Genomic DNA, 16,460 nt, shown 5'->3' on the forward strand with positions numbered 1-16,460 from the left:
GGATGCCGAGCGTCTTCAAAAGCGTTCCTCGCTAGCGTCCTGGCGAGCGTCCTCGCTAGCGTCCTGGCGATACCCGTCCAGATGTGTAAGACATCGAGCGTCTTCCAAAAAGCTTATCAATGTTTATGACGTCGAGCGTTCTTCTGAAAGGCCACCCGAAAGCGTCCTGGAGAGCCGCACACTGCTCCTGAAGTGTGAGAGCACTATAGGAAGACGTAAGGCTATCGTCTCCAAGACGGCCTTAAAGACTTTCGTTACCTTCTAACAAAGACGGTGGCCGCCTGTGCAACATTTTGCGTCTAGTAATGCAAATGAACATATCCAGACACGCGCTCAAAAAAGGAACGCCGAGCGTTCCGAAAGGCATCGTCGCGAGGTGCTTGCCGAACGTCCTGATTGCATTCTTTGAGCGTCTTGAAGAGCGTCCGGAATAGAAGAGTGACGAACATCAAGGGAAGCGTCATAGTGAATGACGTGCGTCAACACGAGTAACTTGAGAGGCTTCCTGGCGAGGGGAGAGCCGCTCATGAAACGCGAGCGTCCTAAGCATAAGTACGGTGATCGTCATCAGGAGAGTCTTCAGGACGTTCGCCACTCTTGACAAAAACGACGGCGGCTGTGCGACATCTTGCTCTTTGTCACGGTCATCGACACTGCAGAAGGGCATTTAAAAGGACGCCTGTGTGTTCTTGGGATGATGGAATTCTTTGCCCTTCTCCTGTCGAAAACTAGGATAGTCCTGTCCAGTGTCATCTCTGTCCGCTGACAGAGCGTCCCTTAGGGACGAGTAAGATGCGTCCTTGGCGAGCTATTTGACTATGCAAATCAGCTTGCCGGACGTCAATCTTATGAGCTTGAACAATATCCCGTTTCGTAGTAAAGCGAACGTCACATAACGTATCATAACGCCATGAGGGGAGGAGGAAACCTTAGCCGATGACAAATAAGACCTCCTTGGAGCGTCCACCAAATTGGCGAATCTCCTTGAGAAGAAGACGGTGCTTTCAATCCTGCTTCTTCTCCTGTTTCGTACCAGATCCCAGCTCTCCCTTTCAGTTCTAGATGGAGGAAGTGCAAACGAAGTCTTCCTCTCGATAGAGCGTTGAATGTCTCGAAAGGCGTCCTTGTGAGGGTCCTGCCTTAAGGACATTTTTAATCTCTTGACCAAGACGACAGCCGCCTGTGCGACATTTTTGCGTCTTTGTCACGCTTATCGATATTAAGTCAAGCCGAAGGACGCCAGATCGATGTGGGTTCCCCGTAACCCTCCTTCGGCTTTCGACATGCCCTCTCCCTATCCTGGGAGTCCGACAGAGGTCCAGGCCTAGAGGCGTTATGGGGCGGATCTGACGTTCCCCCTCCTGACGAGAGAGAGGACGTGAAGCGTCTCTTCTCTTAAAGCTTTTAGAGGGCGCGAGTCCTTCCGAGAGCTCCAACCTTGCGGGGAGGACGCCTCGGAGGACGAGAAGCAATCTTTCATGATTCGTGCACGTGCACGATCTTTGGCAGCCTTATCCTGCCGAAGGGACGCCAGATCGGTGGGGGGGTTCCCGTAACCCTCCTTCGGTTTTCAACTTGCCCCCTCCCTGGTCCTGGGAGTCCGACAGAGGTTTAGACCTAGAGGCGTTATATGGACCGATCTGACGCCCCCTCCACAACACTAGGGGCAAAATCAACATCACTACACTCACAACACTGATTGGAGAGCGAGCACTTTTTCAAGCTTACTTGATGTAATCCACAATAATAGAAAGGGCATTACTTCTCACAGAACTTCCTCTAGGCCCGTAAGCCATACCACAGGGTTAGGCAAAATAAAGTCTACTGGTACTGTGGAGGAAGACCTCCTGATTCTATCACGCTCTAATTTGCGTACATACGAATCATACGTCTCTTTCGGAATCAGTCAACATTACACTAATTACATTGATCTCTCAACAAAGAAAACATGTATACTAAACGAGTGTCTACCGAAGGTTTCGGTAGCCTCCCCTTACCCGTTGCAGACAACAAAATCTGAAACTAGGCTAACTAGATTCAGACATCATATGCAATGAAAAATTTTAATTAATTTTATGATAGCGTATGCCTAGCCACAAATCCAAGTCAATCATTCAAAAAATAAGAGTAGGATACTTAAGCGGCTAATGAAGTTTCAAAATCCTAGGCGGAGGTAGTGGAAACAGGTGTTTTTCACTACCGCGAGCAGAGAAAAATCTGAATAGAAAATGGAATGATTCCTGATATCCGCCTCCCAGCGCGGGAATGGGTACTAACCCACCTGGCCGCCCACTGCGTGTGCCGGGAGTTTTGAAATTCTGTCGGACGTCGGAGAATACAGCTATATATATATCTGACAGGTAAGTTTCATGAACAAAAGGTGTTTTCACTACCGCGACAGAGAAAAATCTGAATAGAAAATGGGAATGATTCCCTGATATCCCGCCCTCCCAGCGGCGGGAATGGGTACTAACCACCTGGCCGCCCACTGCGTGTGCCGGGAGTTTTGAAATTCTGTCGGACTTCGGAGAATACAGCTATATATATATCTGACAGGTAAGTTTCATGAACAAATTATACATTTCCCTTCCTCAAAAATTAAGCAAACAAATACAATCTTTTGAAATACAATACAATATATAATTCAAATTATATAATGAACACATAATAAACCTAGAAGCCAAAAGACTAAAAATTAAAAGACAAGATGTGCATCCCAAAATTACCTGGAAATGGAATATCTTGATCCCACTGACTTTTGGAATTAGACTGAAGTTTTGATGGTTCAAGTTTCTTCTCTGGTAGCATATCCTTCTCCTGTAATTTCTGTTGATCACCCCCATTCAAGGTACGGCACCAGCCACCACATACCATGATGCTTGAACTAACTGTTGGGAAAATGCAAAATACTATACTAAACTAAAATGCAGATGGAATTTATCTACCAATCTCTTGGCAAATATATTTCATCCCAAGACTGTCAAAAACATGTCATTTCTGGGCTCAGCTCGTGTCGCTGCGCGAAATATCCTTTAATCTATTATTTCTAGGGTAAATGTACTAACACATACCAGAGAATAAATAAAATAAAGAAAAAGGTCAGTATAACTGACTCGCTCACCCTCCAGGAGGGTGTCGGTATGAACACTAGGCGAGTGAGACCACTACCACGAGCCAAATGCCAATAGAAATCTCCCACTACAAAATCCCTCCAAGAGGGGAGCCGACCCACAGAGTGAGCAGCTCGTACTACTACTACTCCATCCCATGCTGCCGACTGCTGCGCCTCTAGTGGCCATCCTTTTAAGTTAGCGCCAGGAGCCACACGTGCTAATTTTCTCTCTGTGTTTTTTGTGCCCTTTCGTGGATTTTTACTATAATGGAGCGTGCAGCTATCGCAGCAGCTAAGTTAAGTACTCAGTATTTACGATTAGTTGGTTTTTTCCGTCCCTGAGACAGTATTTGCCGTTTTTTAGGTATAAATACGTTCTCGGGGTCGGAAGCATGGCAGCATGGTTCTGCCGCGTGATGGGTTCGTTCTTGGTCTTCCATACCTAGAACATCCCTTATTATGTACGCTCTATTTTATTATCCGCTTTGTTTAGATTAAGGTCTACTCAGGTGGTCATGCATGCATGTATTTCACCTTATGTAGGCTTTTTCTATCCAGACCCTAGTCCAGGTTCTTAGTATCGGCCTCTGACTAGCTTTGAGTGGTAGACCTGCCTTCGGGTTAGTCGTACACTCCTGGATTTTTTCTCCTGCTATATTACTTTCTCTCTTTCATTTTGTTTATTTATTATATGTATTTTATCATCGTTAGGTTAGTTAGGCGTCTGGCTTAGCCTAGGTCCTGGCTCATAGAGCCTATACTACCGCTGATCAGTTCGGTTGCTTCCCTATAGTATCTCTCTGATCAGTTGGTTTTAGCCCCGTGGGCCTGTATGCTACCGCTTTTCAGTTCAGGTTGCTTACCGATAGCTTCTCTCTGATCAGTTGGTTGGCCTAGGTTTGGTGATCGTATCTCACTTTACCGCCTCGTGGTCACTTCGTGATCACGGGACAGCCAGACGCCTGCCCAGTCACCCTTCCCCCCCTCCCGCTCTTCCATAGAGTCGGGCGGGGGTGGGTCGGTCTGCCCATGCTCGCTCCACATACCGAGCCTGCCTCCCTCTCTCTCCTCAGGCGGAGGGGCTAGGGAGTCGGGACAGACCCAGACTGGTCTCGACCTCTCCGGCTTCTCGGTCCGGCCGGGTGGTACGTTGTGGGGGCCCTGGCCTTCCCCCCTCTGTTACTACCTTGTCGCTCCGGGCTAGCTCGAGCATGTATGTCCTCTCGCCCTTTCCCTCCTTACTAGAGCTCCTCCCTGACCGGAGTCCTGGTATCTAGCGGCGAAGGGGCTAGTCCACCCGGCGTAGCGTGGACCGGAACATACAGTAGGTCACTACTAACCTTACCGTATTGCTGAGTTACTACACTCCGCTTCACACTGGACCTAGTCGGTTCGCTTGTGTTTAGGTTTAAGTTATCTATAAGTTTATCTTAAGTACCTTAAACCATCCCCCCTCCCTTTCATATCTTACCGGATCTCTCCGGGATTATAGCCTATTCAGGCGAAGCAGGGAGGGGTTATGCCCAAATTTTTTCCGAGCTCCGGCATGTAACGGAGTTCTTCTGTCCTTTAGTCTGTAAGTGATGCCTTTTAAGATACTCATGTGTCTTCCCACTTACAGGCCACCAACTGTGAGCATCCGGGATGTTCCGCTACACTTCAGGACCCCTGTGGACACGAAGTTTGCGGTCCATGCTCCAGCGCGACTCCGCACGGGGACATCCAGGCTGGTACCATGAGACGTGTACCATATGTTACGATCTGGTGAGCCAGCTTTTGGAAGGGTAAGTATTCCATCTCCAGTAGCTGCTCCGCTTCCTTTTAGTGCTTAAGTTTGCATCATTTACTTTAACTTAAGGCATCTAGTTTAAGTTATACTCTAAGTTTTAGTTTTAAGTGATTCTTAAATCTAAAATACGCCCTCTCTTACAGGCTCCGGCAATAAGGGATACCGCACTGGCTACCCTGCGGGCCTGGGTCGGAGGTTTTGGCAAGAACGCCGCCAAGGGTCAGCCCTACATCCTCGAGAAGCGGTTAGCACTATTAATCTTCCCCGGAGGCAAGGCGACAGGTTACGTCGACCCAGTAGAGGCGGACCCGACTATCGCCTTTATCCAACAACAGCTGGCGGCCTCCTTAACTGAACAAGACCAGGATATCTCCACGGATGTCGCAACCCTGGATATTAATGTTGAACCGATGGTAGGTATAGACGACCTGTTGGTCGAGGTAAGTAATGTAGGCACTCAAGGGTCACCCTTGGGTGTGACTGTCTCTTCTACCCCTGCAACCTCTCCATCCTTCCAAGGCTTTACGGGGTGATGAATTATATACTCCTCCTGAGGCTTCGGTTAGACCTAAGGTCAAGGCTAAAGTGATGACCTTGACTAAGACGTCATCGTCGTCTAAGAAGACGTCCTCGTCTTCTCCTCACGTAAGTCTCCGCTCGCAATCCCGTCCAGACAGGTCTAAAGCTTCTAGCTCCGGCTCTAAGTCCTCAAAAAGTAAATCCAAGGAGAGATCTCGCACTCCGGCAGAATCACCAGTTCCGCTACCATTGGTTCCAATTCAGAGCCTCCCCTCCACCTCCGCAGCAGCTCCGGCTTTGGACTCCAATGCGGGCCTGTTACAACAGGTGGGCGACCTAGTTTGGGTCCCTAAAGAGTAGTATGGAACAGATGTTCTCTCGCCTGTCGGATAGGATCACTTCCCAAGATACTATTATTAGCCGGGCTAAGAGAAGCCCCTCTAGCCTCTCCCTCACTTTCCAACACAAGTGGAACTCAGCTTCCTCCGTTATGACTCACTTCCTGCTTTCTCTATGAACAACCCATGGAGAGTAGCGTCATACGCCCCCTTCCAGGACGGTCTCATCTCCATCCCGGAGTTTGGAACTCGAAGAATAGAAGACTTCGAGTTCTACCCGGAAGGCCTACAGCCTCCTTTCATAGGCTACGCAAGGCTCACGCCTTCGGCTATGGTTCGGGACGATAGGGTACCAAAGGAGACAGTCCTCTATTCACGAGACCAGGCTCAGAGAGATGGCCTCAGTATGTTTAGAGGATGGATTGTTCTAACACCAAGATACAACCATTCAGAAGTCCCTTTACCATTTTCACAATGGATGAGAGTACCCCGCTCCCGTTCCTAACCAAGATAGTTAGGTCGACCATCTCAGCGGCCCAGAAGGGGGAACCCATGCCTCAGTTGAAAGAAGCAGATCCCACATCTCCGTTACTCCCTTCAATTGGAGAGTTGTGGGAAGACTTGCCGAATACATTCTCAGCTGGCAAACTCAAACCGGACTGTGCTATGGAGCAGTTTGGTGAAAAGCTACCCAGGCTCCCAGATAATCTTATTCAAGCTGAATTTGACGCAAAATCACGACTAGCCAGATCAATCAACTCTAGGTGGCTATGTCTGCAGGTGGTAGCAACCATGGCCTATGGATCAGAACCAATTTTTAAGCTTATGACCAAAGCCCTGACTCAAACGGTGCAGTCAGATGTGTTCGAGTTTGCCACTGCTAGAACGAATTGTAGGAAGCATGTCCTGCTAGAGGCAACCATTCGACATGAGCCGAATAGGTTACTCTCCTCTAACATCTGGGGCGCAGATCTCTTCCCAGAGGCTATGGTTAAGGAAGTCCAGGCAGAGGCTACGAGGTTGAACCAGAGCTTAAGGACCGTTGGGGCCTTACGGCTAGGAGGAGACAAGACTTGACACCTAAAGGTAAGGGACAGAGGAAACCCAGGCGTTTCCAACCTTACCAGAAGAAGCAACCACGCTTTCCTCAACAAGTTCCAGCAGTGCCGTTAGTGCAGACAGCCCAACCTTCCACTTCTAAGGGTCAATCACAGCCAATTTATGTGATATCCCCTCAGCCTCAACCCTCTACCTCATACGCCATCTCTCCAGCTTACAATCAAGCCTTCGAGAGTCAAGCTTCTCAGAAGTATGACCGCTCGGGTAAGGGAGGCAAAGGTAAGCGGTCCTTTCGTGGAGAGGATCGGGAGGCCCCTTTAATAGGGGAAAGCACTTCAGAGGAGGCCGAGGCGGTTTACCAGAACCAATGAAGAACTTCAGGTAGGAGGAGGCTGTTTCACTTTCGCCACCGGTGGAACTTCAGCCAGTGGGCTCAGAGCATAGTGTCAAAAGGGCTGGTTGGAGCTGGTTGACGAACCACCTCCAGCCAGACCTTTCCGTCAACTTCCTTCCAAAGAATTGACAGAGTACGCAGAGGACCTCCTTCAGAAAGGAGCTATAGCGAGAGTCAAGAGATTAAAATTTCAGGTCGCTTGTTCAGCGTGCCAAAGAAAGGCTCACAAAAAAGAAGGGTAATCTTAGACTTGTCCCGCTTAAACTTAGCCATCCGCTGCGACAAGTTCAAGATGCTCACGATCTCACAGGTGCGGACCTTACTTCCCCGTGGGGCCGTCACCACCTCTATCGATCTTACAGACGCCTACTATCATATCCCTATTGCAAGACACTTCCGTCCGTATCTGGGTTTCAAGATAGGAGACCAGACATTCTCCTTCAAGGTAGTTCCATTCGGACTCAACGTGGCACCCAGGGTGTTCACGAAGCTAGCGGAAGTGGTAGTGCAACAACTCAGATCGCAAGGGGATTATGGTAGTGGCGTATCTCGACGATTGGTTGATCTGGGCCCCCATCAGTCGAGGAATGCAACAAGGCTACACTGAAAGTGATCCGGTTCCTAGAATATCTAGGATTCAAGATAAACAAGTCCAAGTCAAGACTCACTCCAGAGTCAAACTTTCAGTGGCTAGGCATTCAATGGAATCTATCCTCCCACACTCTGTCGATTCCATCTACCAAAAGGAAAGAAATAGCGAAGTCAGTCAAGCAATTTCTAAGTCACAAACTAGCATCAAGGAGAGCTCAGGAAAGGATCCTCGGCTCTCTCCAGTTTGCATCAGTAACGAACGTCTTAATGAAAGCCAAACTGAAAGACCTAACCAGGATCTGGCGCTCGCGAGCAAATGTCAGGTCCAGGACAAGCTATCCTCAGTGCCTCTGATTCTAAAGAATCGGCTTCGGCCGTGGGCAAAAAGTCAAGAATCTATCGTGTCAGTACCCCTTAGTTGCCTCCACCAGGGATCACCATCCACACAGACGCGTCCTTAAGCGGCTGGGGAGGGTATTCCCAGGTCAAAAAGGTTCAAGGGATTTGGTCACTCCAGTTTCCGTCAGTTCCATATAACGTACTGGAGGCAATGGCAGTGTTCTTGACTCTAAAAAGGTTTACACCCACCAAAGTACTCCACATAAAGCTAGTCCTGGACAGCGCAGTGGTAGTACATTGTATAAACAGAGGAGGCTCCAAGTCACGTCATCTAAATCACGTCATGGTAGCCATCTTCTCCCTGGCAGACAAGTTCAGTTGGCATCTTTCCTCCACTCACATAGCTGGAGTGAGAAACGTCATAGCAGACGCCCTATCCCGATCAGTACCCCTAGATCGGAATGGTCCACTAGACAACAGTTCGTTCCAATGGATCCTTCAAGAGTCCAGGGCTACAGGTGATCTCTTCGCATCCCCAAGTCGAACCACAAACTACCGTGTTATGTAGCCCCCAACCTGGACCCTCTGGCTTACGCCAACGGACGCCCTGGCTCTGGACTGGAACAACTGGGAGAAGATTTTACGTCTTCCCTCCAATGAATCTCCTTATGAAAGTATTGAACAAACTCAGGACATTCAAGGGTCAAGTGGCTCTAGTAGCCCCAGACTGGCCGAAGAGCAATTGGTATCCCCTAATTCTGGAACTGGGCCTTCGTCCTCTTCGGATCCCCAGTCCCAAGCTCTCCCAGTCAGTACAAACGAAGACTGTGTTCGCTTCCTCAAGGATTCTCAAAACCCTAACTTATGGATTTCATGAAGTTTGCGGCAAAAAGAGATGCAATATTGACCCTCAGAATATTCTCTTCTTGGAATCCGATAAAAGGGATTCAACTTTGAGGCAGTATGATGCTGCTGTCAAAAAGTTAGCAACCTTCTGAGAGAGTCAGATATCAGAATCATGACAGTTAATTCAGCTATATCCTTCTTCAGATCCTTATTTGAAAAAGGTTTAGCAGCTAGCACGATTACGACAAACAGTCAGCCTTGAAAAAGATATTTCAATTTGGATTTAACATAGACTTGACGGATACCTACTTCTCGTCTATTCCTAAGGCATGTGCTAGACTTAGGCCTTCTGTGAGGCCTACGTCAGTTTCATGGTTCTTAAACGATGTTCTAAAACTGGCTTCTGAAAACCGATAATGACACATGCTCGTTATGATGCTCCTAAGGAAAACCCTATTTTTATTAAGCCTGGCTTCAGGAGCAAGAATTTCAGAACTGTCGGCTTTATCCAGAGATCCGGATCATATTCAATTCCTTCCCACAGGGGAAGTCCTACTTTCTCCGGAACGTAAGCTTTTTGGCAAAGAATGAAGATCCTTTGATGAGGTGGGAACCTTGGAAAGTACTACCTCTTCCACAAGATGTATCCCTTTGTCCAGTTTCAACCTTACGAGCCTTTCTATCCAGGACCTCCTCATCCTCATCGGGGCCCCTCTTAAGAGGGAAAAAAGGTGGAACTTTATCCATTAAAGGCATCAGGCAACAAATCCTGTACTTTATTAAACAAGCCAATCCTGACTCTTTCCAAAAGCACATGATGTCAGAGCAGTAGCCACCTCAATTAATTATTTCCAACACATGAACTTCGATGAGTTGAAAAAAGTATACCGGATGGAAATCGCCGACAGTGTTCCAAACGTCATTACCTTAAGTCCTTGGAAGCTCTGAAATTTTCAGCAGTAGCAGAGGGAAACATAGTTTCCCCTGACTCTAGTTAATTTGTAGTAGAAGATTCAGTCCCTCCTTTCTACCTGCTGTCACCCAACAGTTCGTCTATTCCTACCGTTGTTCATTTACATTCACCTTGTGCCTTAGCTGCTTTTATGATGATGTAGTGGGTGCCCATTAATTTTTTGGCTAGGGACACTCACATTATGATTATGCATATTGATCTCATGGATTTGGGGGACTTACATTATTTTTATGCTAGGGGATACATCTCATTTATAATGGTTACGGGTTTTGTATATTAAGTCATATACATTCCTTATATATTATCATTGTTGATTAATTTGTTCATTTGATTGTTTTAATTGCTATTATATTTTTTGAATACATGCCTTACAGCAGATACCATTTTGTTACATGTAAGCCAATTTACCTCTGTACATATGTAAATTACCTTATGTTAAGAAACATGTTTAGAATTAAGGGTAATTTAAGCATATTTTTAGTTTGTATCACTGTGTATTTGTATCTTTTAGCAATTATATTCTTTTTTATATTTACTTTATTTTTTTATTTGAGACCTATTCTGATTTATTTTATTACTTTTGTTTACAATCTTGTGCTATTTCTCTGGTACGATTTCGCGCAGCGACACGAGCTGAGCCCAGAAAAGGGATTTTGACGTAAGGAAAAATCTATTTCTGGGCGATTGGCTCGTGTCGCCAGCGAAATCCCACCCTACCCATCCTTCGCCCAAGATTGTCTGCTCACTTCAGGATGGACACTAGAGGCGCAGCAGTCGGCAGCATGGGATGGAGTAGTAGTAGTACGAGCTTGCTCACTCGTGGGTCGGCTCCCCTCTTGGAGGGATTTTGTAGTGGAGATTTCTATTGGCATTTGGCTCGTGGTAGTGGTCTCACTCGCCTAGTGTTCATACCGACACCTCCTGGGGAGGGTGAGCGAGTCAGTTATACGACCTTTTTCTTTATTTTATTTATTCTCTGGTATGTGTTAGTACATTTACCCTAGAAATAATAGATTAAAGGATATTTCGCTGGCGACACGAGCCAATCGCCCAGAAATAGATTTTTCCTTACGTCAAAATCCCTTTTTTGGGCAAGAGCATGTGCACATTGTTGCAACCTCTTTCTATACTAACAATATACGTATATAGTAAAGGATACTACAGTGCATTACAAATCTAATATTGCTAGCGTATGTCCAGGTAGAAAAAGCAGCACAATCACATCTATGTAGTCATTCAAGTCTTTCCTTTGTCTCTTTTCATCTACTTACACATTTCTATCTACTTACTCGTTCATTTTTTCTTTTTTAAAAAGTGAGACGTCTTCTTACTGTATTTCCCTTTACCTCATCTTACTTTTTCTTAATGAACACTGTACTCTTTGGAAGCTTGTCATATGAATGGGGTTCATCTTCTGAATGATAATAATAATAATAATAATAATAATAATAATAATAATAATAATAATAATAATAATAATAATAATAGGAGTGGGTTAGGTCGTCAATGGACTTAAGTCAAGTTAAGCAACATTGGGGCTGGTCAGTCGTTGGATGGGTGACCGCTCTCCTCGGCGTTGATTCCTTGGGAAAGGATCTTTACATAATTTCCTCAGTCTACTCAGCTGTAAATGAGTACCTATCCCTGATGGGGTAGGGTCCAGCTATGGGTTAAATAGCAAAACTCAGCAATGATGGAAAGAAATGAAGGAATAAACAACAACGACGTAAATGGAACCTCTGGCAACAGAGGAGCTTTGTCCGGCAACCAGGTATTCAACCCAATTGAAGGGGAGGATGGTCAGGTACTTGGAGGTCGTCATCCAGCAACTGATCACCACAACAACAATAATCAACAGCCTGAGATTGGAGCTACAGAAGCAAAAAGGAAGAAATGGACAAGAGAAGAAAATAAGGAAATATGGAGATGCTACATCAGAAGCAACCCGACGGAGAGAGGATATAGAAGAAGATTGGTCAACATCTGGAATGAGAGGAATAACACCCCCCAAACAGAGCAGAGGCTGGCAGACCAAGTAAGGAACATAAAGAAAAAGAACTGGCTCTCCCCAACAGAAAGAGAAGAACTGGAAAGGGAAATGTCGCACGACAACGAATTACACGAAGACGAACTGAGAGACGATGCCACAGAAGACGACAGGGAGGATGAGGTATCAAACAACGACACACGAAGAAACACCGACGAAGTAACAGAGAGGACGGAATGGGTAGAAAAGATTAGACAATGGATGGAGCCAGATAAAGAGAGAACAAAGAACCCCTCCATGAAAGCCTACAACACCAAGAAATTAAGGGAGAAAACAAGTGAGGTCAATGAAATAATGGGCATAATACACACCACCAGTATCACAGAAACAAATAACTTGGTATATGCAGGAGCAAGATTAGTAGCAGAACTGATGGGGATTCGAACACCACCAGCACAACCAACCCAACAGAAACCAAAACAGCAACCTCCTTGGAAAAGGCGCCTGGAAAACCAAATCATGGTGATGAGATCTGACTTGAGTAAACTGAAAGAGATGGCAGAAAAAAGGCTAAGAAGCAAGAAAACAAGGGAGGAACTCAACGAGAAATACAAAGTACAAGAGAGGGGGACTAAACAACACAATAGAAGATGTAAAACAGAGGCTTAAGGCCAAAGCACATAAGATCCAACGGTACATGAACAGGAATAAGGGATACCAACAGAACAAACTATTCGGAACCAACCAGAAAAGACTATACAGCCAACTAAGAGGGGAAGACAACCACCCAGAAATTCCTGAAGCCGAACCAAGTAAGAGACTCTGGGAAAACATATGGAGCAATCCGGTATCACACAACAAACATGCAACATGGCTCCAGGAAGTCAAGGAAGAAGAAACAGGGAGAATAAAACAAAGATTCGCAGAGATCACGACAGACACAGTCAGACACCAACTAAAGAAAATGCCAAACTGGAAAGCCCAAGGTCCCGATGAAGTCCATGGATACTGGCTCAAAAACTTCAAGGCCCTACACCCACGAATAGCAGAACAACTCCAGCATTGTATCTCAAATCACCATGCACCCAAATGGATGACCACAGGAAGAACATCCTTAGTACAAAAAGACAAGAGTAAGGGAAATATAGCCAGTAACTACAGGCCTATCACCTGCCTACCAATAATGTGGAAGTTACTAACAGGTATCATCAGTGAAAGGCTATACAACTACCTAGAGGAGACAAACACCATCCCCCACCAACAAAAAGGCTGCAGAAGGAAGTGTAGGGGCACAAAAGACCAGCTCCTGATAGACAAAATGGTAATGAAGAACAGTAGGAGAAGGAAAACCAACCTAAGCATGGCATGGATAGACTATAAGAAAGCCTTCGACATGATACCACACACATGGCTAATAGAATACCTGAAAATATATGGGGCAGAGGAAAACACCATCAGCTTCCTCAAAAATACAATGAGCAACTGGAATACAATACTTACAAGCTCTGGAATAAGACTAGCAGAGGTTAATATCAGGAGAGGGATCTTCCAGGGCAACTCACTGTCCCCACTACTCTTCGTAGTAGCCATGATTCCCATGACAAAAGTACTACAGAAGATGGATGCCGGGTACCAACTCAAGAAAAGAGGCAACAGAATCAACCATCTGATGTTCATGGATGACATCAAGCTGTATGGTAAGAGCATCAAGGAAATAGATTCCCTAATCCAGACTGTAAGGATGGTATCTGGGGACATCAGGATGGAGTTTGGAATAGAAAAATGCGCCTTAGTCAACATACAAAAAGGCAAAGTAACGAGAACTGAAGGGATAAAGCTACCAGATGGGAGCAACATCAAACACATAGATGAGACAGGATACAAATACCTGGGAATAATGGAAGGAGGGGATATAAAACACCAAGAGATGAAGGACATGATCAGGAAAGAATATATGCAGAGACTCAAGGCGATACTCAAGTCAAAACTCAACGCCGGAAATATGATAAAAGCCATAAACACATGGGCAGTGCCAGTAATCAGATACAGCGCAGGAATAGTGGAATGGACGAAGGCAGAACTCCGCAACATAGATCAGAAAATCAGGAAACATATGACAATACACAAAGCACTACACCCAAGAGCAAATACGGACAGACTATAATTAACACGAAAGGAAGGAGGGAGAGGACTACTAAGTACGTATAGAGGACTGTGTCAACATCGAGAACAGAGCACTGGGGCAATATCTGAAAACCAGTGAAGACGAGTGGCTAAAGAGTGCATGGGAAGAAGGACTAATAAAAGTAGACGAAGACCCAGAAATATACAGAGACAAGAGAATGACAGACAGAACAGAGGACTGGCACAACAAACCAATGCACGGACAATACATGAGACAGACTAAAGAACTAGCCAGCGATGACAATTGGCAATGGCTACAGAGGGGAGAGCTAAAGAACGAAACTGAAGGAATGATAACAGCGGCACAAGATCAGGCCCTAAGAACCAGATATGTTCAAAGAACGATAGATGGAAATAACATCTCTCCCATATGTAGGAAGTGCAATACGAAAAATGAAACCATAAACCACATAGCAAGCGAATGCCTGGCACTTGCACAGAACCAGTACAAAAAGAGGCATGATTCAGTGGCAAAAGCCCTCCACTGGAGCCTGTGCAAGAAACATCAGCTACCTTGCAGTAATAAGTGGTACCAGCACCAACCTGAGGGAGTGATAGAAAACGATCAGGCAAAGATCCTCTGGGACTATGGTATCAGGACGGATAGGGTGATAGGTGCAAATAGACCAGACGTGACGTTGATTGACAAAGTCAAGAAGAAAGTATCACTCATTGATGTCACAATACCATGGGACACCAGAGTTGAAGAGAAAGAGAGGGAAAAAATGGATAAGTATCAAGATCTGAAAATAGAAATAAGAAGGATATGGGATATGCCAGTGGAAATCGTACCCATAATCATAGGAGCACTAGGGACGATCCCAAGATCCCTGAAAAGGAATCTAGAAAAACTAGAGGCTGAAGTAGCTCCAGGACTCATGCAGAAGAGTGTGATCCTAGAAACGGCACACATAGTAAGAAAAGTGATGGACTCCTAAGGAGGCAGGATGCAACCCGGAACCCCACACTATAAATACCACCCAGTCGAATTGGAGGACTGTGATAGAGCAAAAAAAAAAAAAAAATAATAATAATAATAATAATAATAATAATAATAATATGGTTTTTCCTAAGCTCTCTCCCACTGCTCTTCCTGGAGTGTGGCCTCGGACAAACTTGAATACGTCACCACAAGGACCTAAATGTCTAATTTTTAATTAATTTGTATTTTACATAATTAACAAACCTCGAATCTTAACAGGATAAATCTTCTGGTGCCAGCTGAAAACCAGTTAGAAACAATAAAAAATTGTATATGCAGGGAATCTGTGGCATGTGGCATCTAAAATGTAGATGAGGTGGAAGCGGGTCAGCAACCACACTTGAACCCCGTGATTCACTTAGTCTTTCTTCCAACCCAAGATTACAAGAGGGGCAGCTAGAGGTGGGCTGTCAATGTTAAGACCTTAGGTTTCTTAGCTATGAAATATAGATATCAATAAAAAATTTGTCCTTTGTTTATATGTGGAGCAAACCTTTGGTATTAACAATAGGATAGACTCATACTTGGAGGGAGGTAAGAGAATCCTGAACCGAGTGGAGGTTAAGCACACCTGACTAATCTTCCTAGAAATGAGAATTCTAAAGAAGAGGGTCTAAGCTTGTTAGAGGTTAGATTTATGGGTATCTAAAACTCAGTCCACTGGGAGTAAATACAATGTAACATGTCCAGATTCATTGCATACATGAAAGACAAAGAGAACTACTATATATGTTCAAGAAACAAACAATGTTGGTCACAAGCAAAGGGTTTGTCACCACTCCTCACTCCCCTGATTGGAGAGAGGATATATGCTACTAAACACAAATAGAGTGCTGTAAAAGTAAGGCTGCCAAATTTACCTACATCAAGCCAGTTCCAGCGAATGATGTGTCTAATCTTCAACCTACCCGCATGAATGAAGAAGGGAGCAAAGGGGAAGAAAGAGACCAATCACCTCACTCATTCTCTCTTCCACACACTCATCTTAGGCACGATATGAACTGTCCCACCAGGGACACTGGATGAACTACACAACTTGTTGGGCAGCCACCAACAGACCCAAGGAAAAAAAAAGTGTCCAAGGACCAGTGGGCAATATCCTTTAGGTAAAAGGAAGTGAAAGTAGTTTGCTGAAGCCAGGAACCAGCACTCAAAATCCTATGAACAAACGAGTTCTTCTTAAAGGCCAGGGAGGAATTTATTCCTCTGATGTCATGTGCTCTTGCATGCACAGTATCAGTGACAACTTGAGGATGAGGAGTAGGCTTGTCTAATGTAGCCAAAGTGAAATGGTATTCTTGGACACTTCCTTCTTGACTCGGCCTGTGCTAATAAAAAGTCTATGAC

The 16,460-nt window shown here is 45.4% G+C and overlaps 1 protein-coding gene across 3 annotated transcripts in view; it reads right to left on the bottom strand.

The window, feature by feature from the left end:
* Positions 1-16,460, bottom strand: part of LOC135219089 (protein O-mannosyl-transferase TMTC4-like) — a 218,899-nt gene that overhangs the window by 181,107 nt on the left and 21,332 nt on the right. For all 3 annotated transcript variants that reach the window (XM_064255522.1, XM_064255521.1, XM_064255523.1), the window contains exon 2: positions 2,727-2,888. In XM_064255522.1, coding sequence (XP_064111592.1) covers positions 2,727-2,874 — 148 coding nt within the window. In that variant the 5' untranslated portion in view covers positions 2,875-2,888. The remainder of the gene's footprint in view (positions 1-2,726; positions 2,889-16,460) is intronic.

Source organism: Macrobrachium nipponense, chromosome 1, assembly GCF_015104395.2.
Source record: "Macrobrachium nipponense isolate FS-2020 chromosome 1, ASM1510439v2, whole genome shotgun sequence".
NCBI classification, from domain to species: domain Eukaryota; kingdom Metazoa; phylum Arthropoda; class Malacostraca; order Decapoda; family Palaemonidae; genus Macrobrachium; species Macrobrachium nipponense.